A 16,625-nucleotide genomic window follows, 5' to 3' on the forward strand; every position below is an offset into this window, starting at 1 on the left:
GATATTTGTACTGTAACTTTTTCTCTAGTTTTCTTCACCAGAAAATCTAGTATCTTTCTAATAAACACCCAATCAGTGGGATAGGCTTTAAACTGGGCCACTTTTGACCTACTAATGTGGCAGGTGGTAAATTGTAAGAGAGCAATTGCTCAACCCCAGTCTTCCTAAAATTTTATTTGGTGTCTGTTCAAAAAGGTACAAAGCCTTCTTGGAAGGGTGTCCAATACAACTTTCTGTGATAGATATGGCCAATATCTGCACCATCCAAAAGAAGGCCACATGTGGCTACTGAGCACTCAAAATGAGGCTAGTGTATCTAATGAATCGATCAGAATCAGTTTAAATAGCCACATGTGGCTAGGGATAGCACAGCACTTGTAGACAAAGTAATTGATTGCAGCAAGAGCTTTTTGAGACTTCTGACGCCAAAATTGCTCTTTAAAATCAATTTTTACAACATAGGAAAAAACTGAATGACTGCTAAAAACTTCTTCCTGAAGTACTCAAGTAATTTAAGTCCCCTCACTTTTAAAATAAAACTATACCGAGGCTCAGTCAGTTAAGCGTCTGACTTCAGCTCAGGTCATGATCTCACGGTTCATGGGTTCAAGCCCTAGGTAGGGCTCTGTGCTGACGGCTCAGAACCTGGATCCTGCTTCTAATTCTGTGGCTCCCTCTCTCTCTGTCCCTCCCCTGCTCGTGCTCTGTCTCTCAAAAATAAACATTTTTTTAAAATAATAAAATAATAAAATATTTTCAATAATGCTTTATATTTTCTGTACAAGTCTTACATATTTTTGTTCTTTGATTTATTCCAGGTTTTGTATATAATTACTACTTCTAAAAATATGATATAATTATATACATGTATATTATATAATTATATAGCTATAATATATAATTACATATAATTAATTCTAATAGTTTAGCATAATCTTTTTGAATTTTCTATATATATAATCCTGTTGGCAGAAAATAATGACCATTCAATTTCTTTTTTTCAAATACATTTTTCCTTTTGTCTTGTCTTACTGCACTGGCTAGGACCTCTAGTACAGTGCTAAATAGAAACAATGAGAATAGGCATTTTTATCTAATTCCCAAATTAGAAAACTTCCAACATTTCACCACTAAGTATGATGTTTGCAGTAGGTTTTTGCAGATCCCTATAGCAATTAAAAGAGTTCTCTTTTATTTCTAAATTGTTAAAAGTTTATTATAAAGGGATGTTTAATTTTATCAAAATTTCCTGCATGAGGTAATCATATAATTTTTCTGTTAATATGTGAATTACATCGGGGCACTTGGGTGGCTCAGCCGGTTAAGTGTCCGACTTCAGCTCAGGACATGATCTCATGATTAGTGAGATGGAGCCCCACATCGGGCTCTGTGCTGACCACTCAGAGCCTGGAGCCTGCTTCAGATTCTGTGTTTCCCTTTCTCTCTGCCCCTCCTCCGCTCACAGTCTCTCTCTCTCAAAAATAAACATTAAAAAAAATTTTTTTTTTAAATATATGAACTATATTCACTGGATTTGTTTTGTTGTTGTTGTTGTTGTTGTTGTAAAGATACATTTTTTGAAGTTTATTTATTTTGAGAGAGAGAGAGAGTGAGCTGAAGAGGGCAGAGAAACAGAGACAGAGAGAGAGAATCCCAAGAGGCTCCACACTGTCAGTATGGAGAGTCCAGGGCTCAAACTCATGAACCTCGAGATCATGACCTGAGTCAAAGTCTAGAGTCAGGCACTTAACCTACTGAGCCACCCAGGTGCCCTGACACTGACTGGTTTTGGATATTAAACCAATTTTGCATTCCTAATAAAATCCTGTCTTATTTATTACCCTTATTATATATTGTTGGATTTGTTTTGCTAACATGTTGATTAGGATTTTTACATCTATGTTTTGTTTTGTTCTGAGGGAGAGAGGAGGAGAGAAATATTTTTAAAAATTTTTTAAATGTTTATTTATTTTTGAGAGAGAGAGAGAGAGCACGCAAGCAGGGGAGGGGCAGAGGGAGAATCCCGAGCAGGCTCCTCGATCCATGTAGAGCTTGATCCCATGACGGTGAGATCACGAACTGAGCCAAAATCAAGAGTCAGATGCTTAACAGACTAAGCCCCCAGGTGCCCCAACATCTGTGCTCTTATATGAAATTAGCTGTTATTTTCCATTTTTATAATGTCCTCATCAAGTTTTTTTACAAAGATTATGCTAGCCTTAGAAATTAATGGGGGGGGGGGAGCGGGGGGGCACCAGGGTGGCTCAGCTGGTTAAGTGTCTGACTTTTGCTCAGGTCACAATCTCTTGGTTTATGACTTCAAGCCCCACACTAGGCTCTCTGCTGTCAGCACAGAGCCTATTTCAGATCCTCTGTCTCTCTCTCCTGCATGTTCTCTCAAGATAAGATAAGATAAGATAAGATAAGATAAGATAAGATGAGATAGAAATTAATTGGGGATGGGATGCTTGGATGACTCAGTTAGTTAAGCGCCCAACTCTGGGTCTCTGCTCAGGCCATGATCTCATGGTTTACAGGACTGAGCCCTGGGTCAGACTCTGCTAGCAGCAGTGGAGCCTGCTTGAGATTCTCTCCCTCTCTCTCTCTCTCTCTCTCTCTGCCCTTCCCCTGCATGCACACGCTCTCTCTCTCAAATAAATAAAAACATTTTTTAAAAAAAGAAATGAATCGGGGAATGTTTTCTCTTTCTCTACTCTGTAGTTTCTGTAAGACTGAGGTTACAGATTAATTCTTTAATTGTTTGGTAGAATTTGCTGGTTAGCCAACTGAACTTGGAATTAAATTTCTTGTCAGAGTTGCAGTCTTTCCCTTATTAGTTTTTTAAAGATTTTATTTTGGGGGCACCTGGATGCCTCAGTCGGTTGGACATTCAACTTCGGCTCAGGTCATGATCTCGTTGATCCTGATTTCAAGCCCTGAGTCGGGCTCTGTGCTGTCAGCTCAGAGCCTGGAGCCTGTTTCGGATTATGTGTCTCTCTCCCTCTCTCTTCCTCCCTCTCCCTCTCCCTCCTTCTCTCTCTCTCTCTCTCTCTCTCTCGCTCTCTCTCTCCCACTTCCCTGCTTGTGCTCTATCTCTCTCTCAAAAATAAACATTAAAAAAAATTTTTCAATAAAGATTTTATTAAGTAATCTCTACACCCAACGTGGGGCTCAAACTCACAACCCTGAGATCAAGAGTCACATGCTCCACCAACTGAGCCAGCCAGGTGCCTGTCTTTTCCTTATTTTTTTTTTTTAAGTTTATTAATTTTGAGAGAGAGACACAGACAGAGAGGCAGAGGGAGGGAGAGAGGCAGAGGGAGAGAGGGAGAGGGAGGGAGAGGGAGAGAGAGGGAGAGGGAGGGAGAGGGAGAGAGAGGGAGAGGGAGAGAGAGAGAGAGAGAGAGAGAGAGAGAGAGAGAATCCCAAGCAGTCTCTGTGCTGTTAGTGCAGAGCCCTACTCTAGGCTCGATCTCACAACCTGTTGAGATCATGGCCTGAACTGAAATCGAGTCATCCGACACTTAACCAACCAAGTCAACCAGGCTCTCTTTTCCTTACTTTTTACAAAGGAGGAACAATATAATCGTAGGATACATGTAAGGAAGATCTCATACTGAAACTCACAAACTGCTTCTAGAAAACTAACTTCTAATCTTGTGAATATGAAGGGTTCTACTGCTGAAAATACACTTTCTAGCACACAGCATAAACAATAACCATAAATAAATTATACAAAAGTGACAAACAGTCTGCCAAACAGTAAATATAAAATTTCATTTGGTTCTAAATTTTGCATTTCTAAGACATCACAGACTTATCTAAACAAGATGATTATCTGAAGGACCTTTATAGGAGAGCTGACTCTGAGGCTATGGTCTTTCTTTGACACTTTTTTCACAATACCTTCCAGTATTTACTAAATGTCTCTTTCCCCCATGAAACTGTAAACTCCTCAAGAGCAGGTCCCATTTCTCTTTTGTTTGTTGTCACTGATGTCCATATTTGGAGAATGTTGGCTAGTAGAGAACACACAAAAAAGGAGAGGCATCTCTTATTTTAAGGTGTTCAAATGCATGATTCAAGAGCTGCAGATTAAAAATCACTTGTCCAGATGCTGAAGAACCACTCACGTAAAGAAAAAATATCAGAGGGAAAAAAAATGGTAAACACTTTTGGGACCTGCCAAAGAAGGTGTTGGGTAGAGAATGGCCTTCCTGTTGGGAGTCCATGACCTTTATAATGAAGAGGCAGTTTCCCACTGTTAACACTGTCAGGAATAGGGTTGTGCTGTCATCACATCCACTGCCAAGTCTCCTGATTGTAACCTCACTCCAATCCCAACCACTACTGCTGAATTAGTGGCCTCTATTCTGTGCTCTAACATAGCATTAATCATTTGGCTATGCAAATACGTATTCACTTGAGTCTTCTGGGCATTCGACAGAGAACTCCTTGAAGCCAAGGACTAAGTCTCACTGACTCTGGCAAGGGTTCTAGCATATGGAAAGCACTCAGTAGGTTCCAAATTAATGATATGTGATATTTCATAGCAGTGGTAATTCCAGTGTGTTTCTCAATAGGCAAATTCCCAAGAAGAAATGAGACACAAAAAGCAGAATGGATAATAAAAGAAGAACAAGGAGACCAAAAAGAATTTCAAACTTTCCTCAAGTTAGCTCTGCTCACCCTCCTCCCTAAACGTTTCCCTCCCTCCACCAAAACCAGCTGAAAGGACCTAATAAGATGAAGCTACATAGTGGAAAGGTGTATTGGCCTAGCACTATTCAGGCTATACATTATCTATAACCATGACAAGATGTGATCTAATGCAAAACATCAGAATAAGCATTTTCACCCACAAGTGTTACCACCTATCAGAGTGGAAAGGTTATTTATCAGCAGCTGCCAGCTATAGTTGCTAAAGACCAGAAAGGGGCAGCAAATGCACACCCAAACCCAATTCTACTGAAAGCCTCCCATAATGTAGCCAGCTTTAGGATGGAAGAGTAGGCAGACTGCTCTTCCCACGGTACAGGTGTGAGATGCCAGGGACTAAACCATGACAGTTCTTAAGGCAGTGAAGATGAGAAGTGCTAAAGCAGAACCAGGTGAAAGGCCATCAGCCAGAAAGGAGTTCAAGATGGTTGAATAAAGAAACCCGAGTGGGTTGAATAAAGAAACCCAAGCTAGTCAGAAAGTGGAAAAAATAGAGACCCACATCAAATCAGAAATGGAGAGGCAAGGGTGCAAATAAAGCACACACTGCACATCATGGCATATTTAATCTCTGGAGCAGGACAAATGAGAAAGAGCGGACTCTGAGGCATGACGTGCCTTAACGCACACCCTTTGAAGCAGAGATCTTAAAGGTACCTTGCTCATTCTGATCTGGTAAACAGGGAGCATCTTGGGAGCAATTCTAATTGCTATGACTCTCATTCTAAACCACTCCAGTGGCTCAATCTCAGGGCAAATCATACGCCAATACAATACTTTTAAAATATCCATTGGACAGGCAATGAAAAGAGTTAACCACATACAGATCTAGGTTGTTCAACAAAGCCTGTTAATTTTACTGTTAAGGATAAACCATCTCTTCTTTTTTTTCCTCTTTTTTAAAGTTTGAGAGAAAGAGAGGGGGAGGTAGGGAGAGGGGGAATAAGCACAAGCAGGGCAGGGGCAGAGAAAGAGGGAGAAAGAGGATCCCAAGCAGACTCTGTGCTGTCAGTGTGGATCCTGACTCGGAACTGAACTCACTAATGGTGAGATCATGACATGAGCCACAATCAAGAGTTGGACACTTAACTGACTGAGCCACCCAGGCACCCCAGGGATGAACCATCTCTTATTTGTAACATTAAGTACTACACTTAGGTTTTTTTCATTGTTTTGATGTTATAAAGATAAAATGAATTCTCTCATACATACATATAGTTTGGGCTGCATTTGAAAATATCTCCTTAAGGGAGCCTGGGTGGCTCAATTTGTTAGACGTCCGACTTTGGCTCAGGTCATGATCTCATAGTTTATGGGCTTGAGCCCTGTGTCGGGTTCTGTGCTGACAGCTCAGAGCCTGGAGCCTGCTTCAGATTCTGTGTCTCCCTCTCTCTCTGCCCCTCCCCCACTCATGCTCGCTCTCTCTCTCTCTCTCTCTCTCTCTCTCAAAAGTAAACATAAAAAAAAAGACACTAACATAAAATATGACCCAAAAAGCCAGTGAGCATGGGCTACACTTATATAAGTGCTTCAAGAAAATAAACGAATTATAGTATAAGCACTTGTTAAGAAACAGAAAAGCAGACAACTAGCTCCTTCACTTTGAGGAAGACAATGAAAAAGTAGTTGCTAAAAAGGGACATGAGAATGATTGAGATGCAAGAAACATGAGAATGTTTTCTACACAGATCAGAACACAGGAATATCTTGTAATTTCCACCATATTTGATGGAAAACAGAATTTCCTGTAGGGAATTCCTGGTGGGTCTCATGTGACTGCATAGTTGATACCCTGCTCTGGATCATGCCCATGGCTATAGACTTCTAACACCCCGCATTCAGGAGATGTGGCCAGCTCACTGAAAATGCCAATGTCCTCGTGGTCACTTCCACTGATGATATGCATTTTAGACACTGACTAACCTGGGTGGTTTTGCACAGATGTTGTGATAGATGGCACTTTGCTACAAACCCTGCACCCTCCTGCCCAAATCACATTCAACAGGCCTTTCCCAAACTTTAAATAAAAAAGTGTGTAACCTGACCAGATTCACACAAAACAGACATGATCACCTTAAATAAAAACCTTTAAGGCAGGACAACTCTATACAAGTATCAAATTTAAGCTCCCACAGTAAATTTATTGATCTCCTCTCTCCTTACGTGTTACTGTTACAAAAGTGTCTTATAAATAAAAACAAATTAAATTTAGAGGGCAATGACCTTCCAAAGGCCAAAACAAGAATGCCACATAACAGGGCACCTTGGTGGTTCAGTTGGTTAAGCATCTGACTCTTGATTTTGGTTCAAGTCATGATCCCAGGGTCATGGGATCAAAGCCTGCATTAAGATTCTCTCTCTCCCTCTACATCTCTGCCCTCCCCAAAATAAATTAAAAAACAAAACAAAACAGAATGCCACAAAACAATAATCTCAAAATATCTATCATTACAATGTGGTTTTTTTCCAAGTAGGCTTCACGTCCAGCACAGAGCCCAACACAGAGCCGAACTCACAACTCTGAGATCAAGCCTTGAGCTGAGAAAGAAAATGTAGGGAACCATCTGAATGGAAACAGATTTCCTAAAAATAAGAGCAATGAAACACATTTCAGAAAGGACTACACTGACAGATTTGCTCCCAAAATAATTTTAAATTTCTGAATGGGAAAAAATTCATTAAAAATTAAAAGCTGGGGGGGGGGAGGTTGGGGGGGGCTGGGTGGCCCGACTCTAAGCATCCGACTCTTGATTTCGGCTCAGGTCATGATCTCACGGTTTGTGAGTTTGAGCCTCACATGGGGCTCTGCACTGACATTGTGGAGCCTGCTTGAAATTCTCTCTCTCTGGCCCTCCCCCACTTTCTCTTTAAACATTAAAAACAATTTTCTAAAAAATTAAAAGCTGGGAAACTTTTTTCAAGTATAACAGATGATTAATGTTCCTATGCAAAGGGATGGGAAAAGGGGAATATCCCAAAAGAGAAAATTATGCAAAAGACAAATCTTAAAAAAGCAATGACTAAGTAACAAATGAACATATGAAATCTATACAACCTTGGTAGTAATCACAGAAATATTCATTGAAACAATTAGAAACCATTTCTCATCAATCATTCAGAAAGTAACTGGTATTATGAATGCTATTCAATGTGAAAAGGAAGTGAGACAGGCATTCTCATACGGAAGCATAAACTGATGCATATGAATGTGCAAAAAATATACAAAAAGAGACAAAGGCTGAAAAAAGTTCATATCCTTTGATTCAATTCTATTCTAATAATCTATGCTAAAGAAATACATCATTTGGAGGCACCTGGGTGGCTTGGTCGGTTAAGCGTCCGACTTCGGCTCAGGTCATGATCTCACGGTCCGTGAGTTCGAGTCCCACCTCGGGCTCTGTGCTGACAGCTCAGAGCCTGGAGCTGGTTTCGGATTCTGTGTCTCCCTCTCTCTCTGCCCCTCCCCTGTTAATGCTCTGTCTCTCTCTGTCTCAAAAATAAATAAACGTTAAAAAAAAATTTTTTTTTTAAATTTAAAAAAAGAAATACATCATTCAAAACTTATTACACAGCTACAATAATCAAAACACTGTAGTACTGGTATAAGGACAGATACATAGACCAACTGAACAGGATAGAGAGCCCAAGAATAAACCCTTACATATATGGTTCAAGTGACCCCAAAAGGGTCAAAGAGTTCCAAGACAATTCAATGGGAAAAGAACACTCTTCAACAACAGTGCTGGGAACTCGATATCCATATACAAAACAATGAAGAGAGACCCTTACCTTACCCTATATACAAAAATTAACTCAAATGAGTCAAAGATCTGAACTTAAGAACTAAAACTATAGAAATTTTAGGAAAAAACACAGGGGAAAACCTTCATGAGATTGGATTGCAGCAATTTCTTGGATATGACACCAAAAGGCAGACGAGAGAAAAATTAATTGGAATTCCTTCAAAGTAAGAATTTCTGTGCAAAGGACACAACCAACAGAGTAAAAATGCAGCCTCCAGAATGGGATAAAATATTTGCAAATCATCTGTCTGATAAGGGGTTAATACTGACACTACATAAAGAACTCCTACAACCAAACAAAAACCAAACCTGATTAAAAAATGGGCAAAGGTGGGGCCCCTGGGTGGCTCAGTTGGGTAAGCTTCCGACTTCAGCTCAGGTCATGATCTCACGGTTTGTGAGTTCAAGCCCCGCGTCAGGCTCTGTGCTGACAGCTCAGAGCCTGGAGCCTGTTTCAGATTCTGTGTCTCCCTCTCTCTCTGACCCTCCCCTGTTCATGCTCTGTCTCTCTCTGTCTCAAAAATAAATAAACGTTAAAAAAAATAAAAAAAAAAATGGGCAAAGGTCTTGAATAGACATTTCTCCAAAGTAGATAAACAAATGACCAACAAGCACATGAAAAGATGTTCAACATCACTAATGAGTAGGGCAATGAAAATCAAAACCACAATGAGATACTACCTCATATGCAACAGGATGGCTCCCATTAAGAACAATAACAGAAAATAACAAGAGTTGGCAAGGATTTGGAGTGTAAAATGGTGCAGCCACTTTGGAAAACAGTATAGCAGTTCCTCAAAACTCTAAAAGTATAAATGATCCGGCAATTTCACTTCTGGGTGTATACCCAAAAGAACCGAAAGCAGAGTCGCTAAGAGATATTTGTACACCCATGTTCCTAACAGCATTATTCACAATAGCCAAAACGTGGAAACAACCCAAGTGTCCCATCCATGGATGAATGAAAAGACAAAATGTGTTATATATACATACAACAGAATGTTATTCAGCCTTTAAAAAAATGGAAATTCCAACATTTATGCTACAACATGAACATACCTTAACAATGTTATATTAAGTGAAATAAGCCAGGCACAAAAAGACAAATATATTATGATTCCATTTATATGAGGTACATAGAACACTCAATCATAGAGACAGAAAGTAGAATGGAAGCTGCCAGGGGCTCTGGGGAGAGATGAGGAGTTACTGTTTAATGGATACAGTTTTGCAAGATAAAAGAGCCCTGGAGATTGGTTGTACAATAATGTAAAAAGTATATTCACACTCAACACTACTGTACTGTACACTTAAAAATGATTAAGAAGGGGGCACCTGGGTGGCTCAGCCAGTTAGGCGGCTGACTTTGGCTCAGGTCATGATCTCACAGCTCAAAGGCATGTGAATTTGAGCCCCACATCGGGCTCTCTGCTGACGGCTCAAAGCCTGGAGCCTGCTTCCAATTCTGTGTCTTCCTCTCTCTTTGACCCTCTCCTGCTTGTGTTCTCTCTCCCTCTCTCTCAAATGTTAAAAAATATATATTTTTAATGATTAAGAAGGTAAATTATATGCCTAGGTGTATTTTACCACAGTTAGAAAAATATTTCATCACAGCAGCAAAAGAGATGTTTAAAAATATAAACCAGATCATAGCATTCCTTTCCATAAAACCTTGCAAAGTCTTCCCACAACAGGAAGAATGAAATCTAAACTTTCCCTGGCTTATTACCAAGTTCACGATCTGCCCTGTGCCTACCCCTTCAACCTCATCTCTTACCACTTCTATCCTCATCCACCTGGCTTGTACACATCAGTCTTTCTTCTATTTGTATGATCTTTCTAGCCTCGGGGCCTTTGCACTAACCCTTCCCTCTCCCTATGATGTTCTCCTCATGGCCCAGATTTTCACAATTTATTCCTTCCTCTCATTCAGATCTTAGCTTAAGTGTCACCATCTTAAAGGCCTTCCCTACCACCTAATCTAGAGTAGCCAACTGCCCAATTACTTGTAGAGTGCTTATGAGCATCTGATTATTTGTTGGTTTACATGTACAGTTAATTTTCTGCCCCTTTCACAAAAAATAAGCACCAGAAGAACAAGGACCTTCCTTGGTAGCCTTTTCACCACTCTACCCTGGTGACTCAACAGTGCCTGGGACATAGTAGGCACTTAATAAATATTTGCTGTATGAATAAATGCATAATAGTTTTTAAAAATGACCTAAGGCTCCAAAATTAAAGACAGATTAAATAAATTACCATGTATCCTTATGGTAGAACATTATGCAGCCATTTTAACTGATGTTTCATGTATATACAGTGCAGAAAAGATGACCATACATAGTAAGTTCTCCCATCCTTCATTCTCTTCTTCTTACGTTGACATTACTCCCTAGTGGTGAGATTGAGGCTCCCTCCTCTTGAATTTGGGCAGGCCCGTGACTATGCTGGGAAGTGATGCTTTGTGACTTCTAAAGTTAGGTCATAAAAGGCCATACGCATCTTCCCCTCTTGGGGGAGAAATCAAGGTACAATGCTATGAGGAAACCCACACTACATTTTAGGCACTCAAGCCAAGGGGCTCAGTTGAAGTCGCAGCTGATAACCAGGATTAACCATTAGACATGTGAGTGAGGACTTCAAGATGACTCCAGCCTCAGCCACCATTTGACTATAACTGCATGAGAAAACTCCCAAGCAAGAACCACCTAGCTGAACACAGGAAACCTCAGAACCAAGAAAGATACAAGTGCTCTGCACCAAATGAATTTTAGGGTAATTAATTACATACACAGCCATAGATAACCAGAGCAATTTAGTTTTATTTTAACCATGCAGATAATGCAAAGTGATGGAGTTTTTTTTATGACAGTCTGTTGCTGTGTACTTCCCCAATTTTCCATAATGAGCACATGTAACTATGTAACTGGGTGCATGGTGAGATTTTTTTTTTTTTTTTTTTAGAGAGAGAGAGAGAGAGAGAGAGAGAGAGATAGGTAGGTGAGGGCAGAGAGAGAGGGGAAGAAAATCCCAAGCAGGCTCCACACTGTCTGCACAGAGCCCAACGCAGGACTCAGTCTCATGAACCATGAGATCATGACCTGAGCCTAAATCAAGAGTCAGATGTTTGGGGTGCCTGGGTGGCTCATTCGGTTAAGCATCCAGCTTTGGTTCAGGTCATGATCTCATGGGCCATGAGTTCGAGCCCCAAACTGGGCTCTGTGCTGACAGCTCAGAGCCTGGAGCTGCTTCGGATTCTGTGTCTCCCTCTCTCTCTGCCCTCCTCTGCTCATGCTCTCTCTCAAAAATAAACATTTTTTAAAAATTAAAAAAAAAAAGAGTTCATTGCTTAACCGAATGAGCCACCCAGGCGCCTGAGATTTGATTTTTTTTTTTTAAAGCATGGGAGCCAGAACAATTAAAAGGATATTTAACTGACTTTTTTTTTAATTTTATTTTTTTAAATTTACATCCAAATTCGTTAGCATATAGTGCAACCATGATTTCAAGAGTAGATTCCTTAATACCCCTTACCCATTTAGCCCATACCCCCTCCCACAATCCCTCCAGTAACCCTCTGTTTGTTCTCCATATTTAAGAGTTTTAACTGACTTTTTTTTAACAGACCATAGAAGATTTAGGAATGGCTTATAAGCATATAAAAAAAATGCTCAGCATACTTAGGAAGTATGGGAGAAATGCAAATTAAAACAACAACTGAGATGTCCCACTACAGCTGCTATAATTTAAAAGACGACCGAAGTGTGGGACGTAAACATGTGGATGTGAAGAAACTGGGTCCCTCATGCATTTGCTAGAATGTAAAATGGTGCAGCCACTTTGCAAAACAGTTTAGTAATTTCTCAAAATGTTAAAAATATATCATGTGACCAACTAAACAAAAACATACTTACATAAAAATGTTCCTAGCAGTGTTATTCATAATAACCAAAATATGGAAACATACCCATCAACTGGTGAATGGGTAAACAAAAAGCATTAGATGCACACCATGGAATATTATTCACCCATAAAAAGGAATGGAATTCATGCTTCAAAATAGACAAATCTTGAGATAATCATGCTAAGTGAGAGAAGCCACACACAAAAGCCACATATTCTATGATTCTGTCTATACAAAATGTACAGAACAGACAAATCCATAAAGACAATGATTAGTGATTGTCAGGAGCTGGGGCAAGGGATAACGAAGAGTGACTGCTAATGGTTGTGGGTTTTTCAGTGAGGAATGTGAAGATTTTCCAAAATTAGATGGCGGAGATAGTCGTACAACTCTGGATATACTAATAACCACTATTTGCAATTATACAAATATAACTAGTTAATCTTGTTAATACTAAATTCCAATTATTACTTCTGGGTAGAAGGGTTAAAATTAGTGCTACATATCTTTTTAGAATCAAAGTGTAATTTTTTAAAAGCCTAAAAAAATTAAAATATCAAGGTTACAATAAAGTATACAGTCCTGAAAGAAAAAACAGTCACACATTTCCTACCTTCCCTGAAAGTAGTGGTCTGCATGGCATTACACAAACCAGATTGGTACCTTCTTCTGTGACAAATGGAAGTTTTGTCCAGAAAAGACTTCTGCCCTGAGTAGCCATTCACATACATGCCAGTTTAGAAAGAATTCTCCCATTTCCTTCTCTCAAGTGACCAGCATTCTGGGAACTGTTCCAGGCCACTCTAGGAAAGTGTACCATTGAGGCTACAAATTAATTCATCTCACCCCAGTCACATACAGATGAGTTAAAATTGAGGCAACTTTTAAGAAAAATCATGTTTTGTTCCCAAATCTGAGAAATGGACCATGCCTGAAAGTTAAGTGAGGACAATAAGCGAGGCATCAACATGTGTTGGGACAATGTTTTCACAATCAGAATAGCTAAGCAATTATTTTGCATGACTTGTATAAGGGACAGAAGATCTGGTCTAGCTCCAGCACTGTAGGGTGACTCCTGAACAAGTCATTTCTCCCAGTGGGGTCACAGCTTCCAAGTTTGGTTTTTTTTTTTTTTTTTTCAAATGTCTATTTTTGAGAGAGAGAGAGAGAGAGAGAGAGCGCGCATGAGCAGGGGAGGAGCAGAGAGAGAAGGAGACACAGAATCCAAAGCAGGCTCCAGGCTCCGAGCTGTCAGCACAGAGCCCGACACAGGGCTGGAACCCACGAACCATGAGATCATGACCTGAGCCAAAGTCAGACGGTCAACCGACTGAGCTACCCAGTCACCCCTTCCAAGTTTATTTTAAAAAGAGGGTTGGAGGGGTGCCTGGGTGGCTCAGTCTGTTGAGCGTCCGACTTCGGCTCAGGTCATGATCTCATGGTTCGTGGGTTCGAGCCCCGTGTCGGGCTCTGTGCTGACAGCTTGCTCAGAGCCTAGAGCCTACTTCGGATTCTGCGTCTCCTCCTCTCTCTGCCCCTCCCCTGCTCACACTCTGTCTCTCTCAAAAATAAATAAATGTGAAAAAAAAATAAAAAGAGAGTTGAATTATCTGAGTCCTATAATCCCTTCAATTCTCAAAGTGAGAGAATACTTTGAGTGTTGTGTACTTGTGTGAGTATGTATGTGTATGCAAACACATCCAAGTGCTATGTGCTATGTGTCAGGTAGCAGGCTCAATTTGTTTCTGCTTTTACAAAACCAATATCCATTTGTTAAAGAAGTCAGAAGCTGTTGCAAACATAAAGATCTTAATTTTTAGACATGCTATCCACAGCCTTCCTCCCTAGAATAATGCCTGATGATCCTATTCAAATCTGCTATCCAACTCTTGGTGGTTCTCATCCCACTTATTCTGCTCTACATTTTCTTTAATTCACTGCACTTATTGTAACATATTATTTATGTATGGTGTTTATATTTATTGGCTGCCTCCCCCCAGCAAGACTGTACACTCATGAAAAAACAGCAATCTTTGTTTTGTATCCTGATATATTTCGTAAGTGCCTAGACACATAGCTGCCAGTCAATAAATCTGACTGAATCAATTGAATAAATTATAAATACACAGTCAAGAGGCTCTAATCCATTCTCTCCATTTCCCTCTGGGAAACAATCATAAGTATACAACACACAGCAGGCAGGACAAAGGGGAGAGCAGTTTCTCACAATTCTTTGATCTGTTGGTCAAATGACAAAATCCCTTAAAGTTCTCTTCCCTTCTCCCCGTGTATTTTAAGAAAAAAGTGCCATCTCCTAAAAGCACAAAATCGGTCATAGAAAGATGCAGAAATTAGGAGCAAAAATATTTCCAAGTAGATGGCAAGCAACTTGTGGAGGTAGAGAGAAATCTCATCTCCAGACTCTATCTGGAGACAGAACAGAGCACAGTTTGGCATCACCACTACGAATGAACAAATGGAGAAAAGCATATTATACTTAGCAGAGGGAAGAAAAACTTAACCCCAAAACATCTTCACAATTACAAAGAACAGTTGTAAGCAATATTACTGGCCTAAAGTGATTCTGCCTTTCCCTCTATCATCACTTTTTTTTTTTCCCAAATGCTCATTTCTAAAATCTCTGGTATACTGAATTTTACAGAGCTAACTGTATATAGTCTAGCAATATCTTTCAGTGGCTTGCTATTAAAAAGTTAGAAGTTAAATCCATGCCTCTGGATTACTATAATAATAAAAGAGACTCTGGAATGCTAAAAGCATACCACTCTCTCTGTAAACAGGCTGAAATCTGTCTCGGCAAAGCTCACAAAGCCAGGGAGATCAACACACAGAACAAAGAAAACCATTTGGAAAATCCCAATGACCAACCAAACTTCTTGATCTAGCTCCAACAGGATGAGGGAGGAGGATCTTGATTAAAACAGCAGAGAAAAGGATCACTTGGATTGGTTTGCCTGGGAAAACTACCAAGGGAGTGATACATTGCTCCATGTAAGACACAGGAAATGGGAGGGAAGCCACTGGAAACTGATGATGGAAAAGACTAAATTTAAGTCCATCCAACATCAGCAGCCAGATGTTCCAAGCACCAAGCCCACATTAGTATCTACTTGCAAGGGCTGGGCCATCAACTGTGCTGATGAGTACTGGAAAGTCCCCAAGACCAGGCTGCTTGAGAGAAGAAGCAAAACACCAAAATGAAACAAAACCGCCAACAGTTTGGACCTGATTTAAAAACCAAACAAAAAATGAAACAAACAAAAAAACCCTCAGGCCCTAAGCAGGTTTCTTTTGCATGAATTAGACAGGTTCCATTCTTAATCCTCAACATTTCGATTGGGCTTTGGAAAAAGAAAAAAAAAAAAAAAAAAAAAGTAAGTACGAGAAGAAATGGTAATGCAACACAATCAACTAAAAAAAACAAAAAAAACAAATCAAAGTGGCTAAGATAATTCAAACTAGAAACAGACACAAATTGCTGAGACAATTAGCAGCTTTGGGAGCACCTGTTCATATATTAAGATAATCCACCCAGTCTGTGCAAGAAACGAGGAAGCAAAGTGACAGGGACAAGGATGAGCATTAAAAAAAAAAAAAAAAAAAAAAAAAAAAATTGGAGGTTTTATTAAGAGACCAGCCCACTTCCTGAAAATTATCCTCAAGTGTTCTGGAGTGGTCTAATAATCTGACACATACAGCAGCAAGGCCTTCTGTATCTCAAAATCGTGCCTCCCCAGGCACACCCTCCTGGCCCCATGTCCACAGTTATGCAAGTAAATCCAACAATATAAGGGCAGCATGCATTTTCACCATGATAGACATCAACACAGACCTCACCTTGTCACTGTCATCATGACAAATGTGGTCGTGATGGATGGACTGGCACTGAAAAGAAGCACCAACACTACCTACAAGAGAAAGGGAGGAAAAGTTAAGATGCATTAAGTCCTTACATTTAAGCTGTTTTTCCAATTAAAAGTGCTATTCTATCATCCCATCTAATCCTCAACAATACTCAGAAGTAGGCAGGATAGAGATTGTATTATTCATGCAGCTTAAACAAAACAAAACACGGAGAGGCTGTCTTGCACAAAGTAGCAGTCAGTGAAGTGGTGTATCTGAAACTAGAATCTTGTTCAAACCCCTTATTCACCACTTTCTACTATACTGAGCAGTTA

General features: G+C 39.9%; 1 protein-coding gene across 5 annotated transcripts in view; it reads right to left on the bottom strand.

The window, feature by feature from the left end:
• RNF38 (ring finger protein 38) overlaps positions 1-16,352 on the bottom strand; it is a 64,974-nt gene extending 48,622 nt beyond the window's left edge. For 2 of the 5 annotated variants that reach the window (XM_049626448.1, XM_049626434.1), the window contains exon 1: positions 10,782-11,305. In XM_049626448.1, the coding sequence (XP_049482405.1) occupies positions 10,782-10,784 (3 nt within the window). In that variant the 5' untranslated portion in view covers positions 10,785-11,305. Of the gene's footprint in view, positions 1-10,781; positions 11,340-16,284 lie in introns of those variants that run through there. The other 3 variants (XM_049626393.1, XM_049626400.1, XM_049626418.1) reach the window with 3 other exon arrangements.
• Positions 16,353-16,625: the final 273 nt, after the last annotated feature.

This window comes from Panthera uncia, chromosome D4 (genome assembly GCF_023721935.1).
Source record: "Panthera uncia isolate 11264 chromosome D4, Puncia_PCG_1.0, whole genome shotgun sequence".
In the NCBI taxonomy this organism is placed as follows: domain Eukaryota; kingdom Metazoa; phylum Chordata; class Mammalia; order Carnivora; family Felidae; genus Panthera; species Panthera uncia.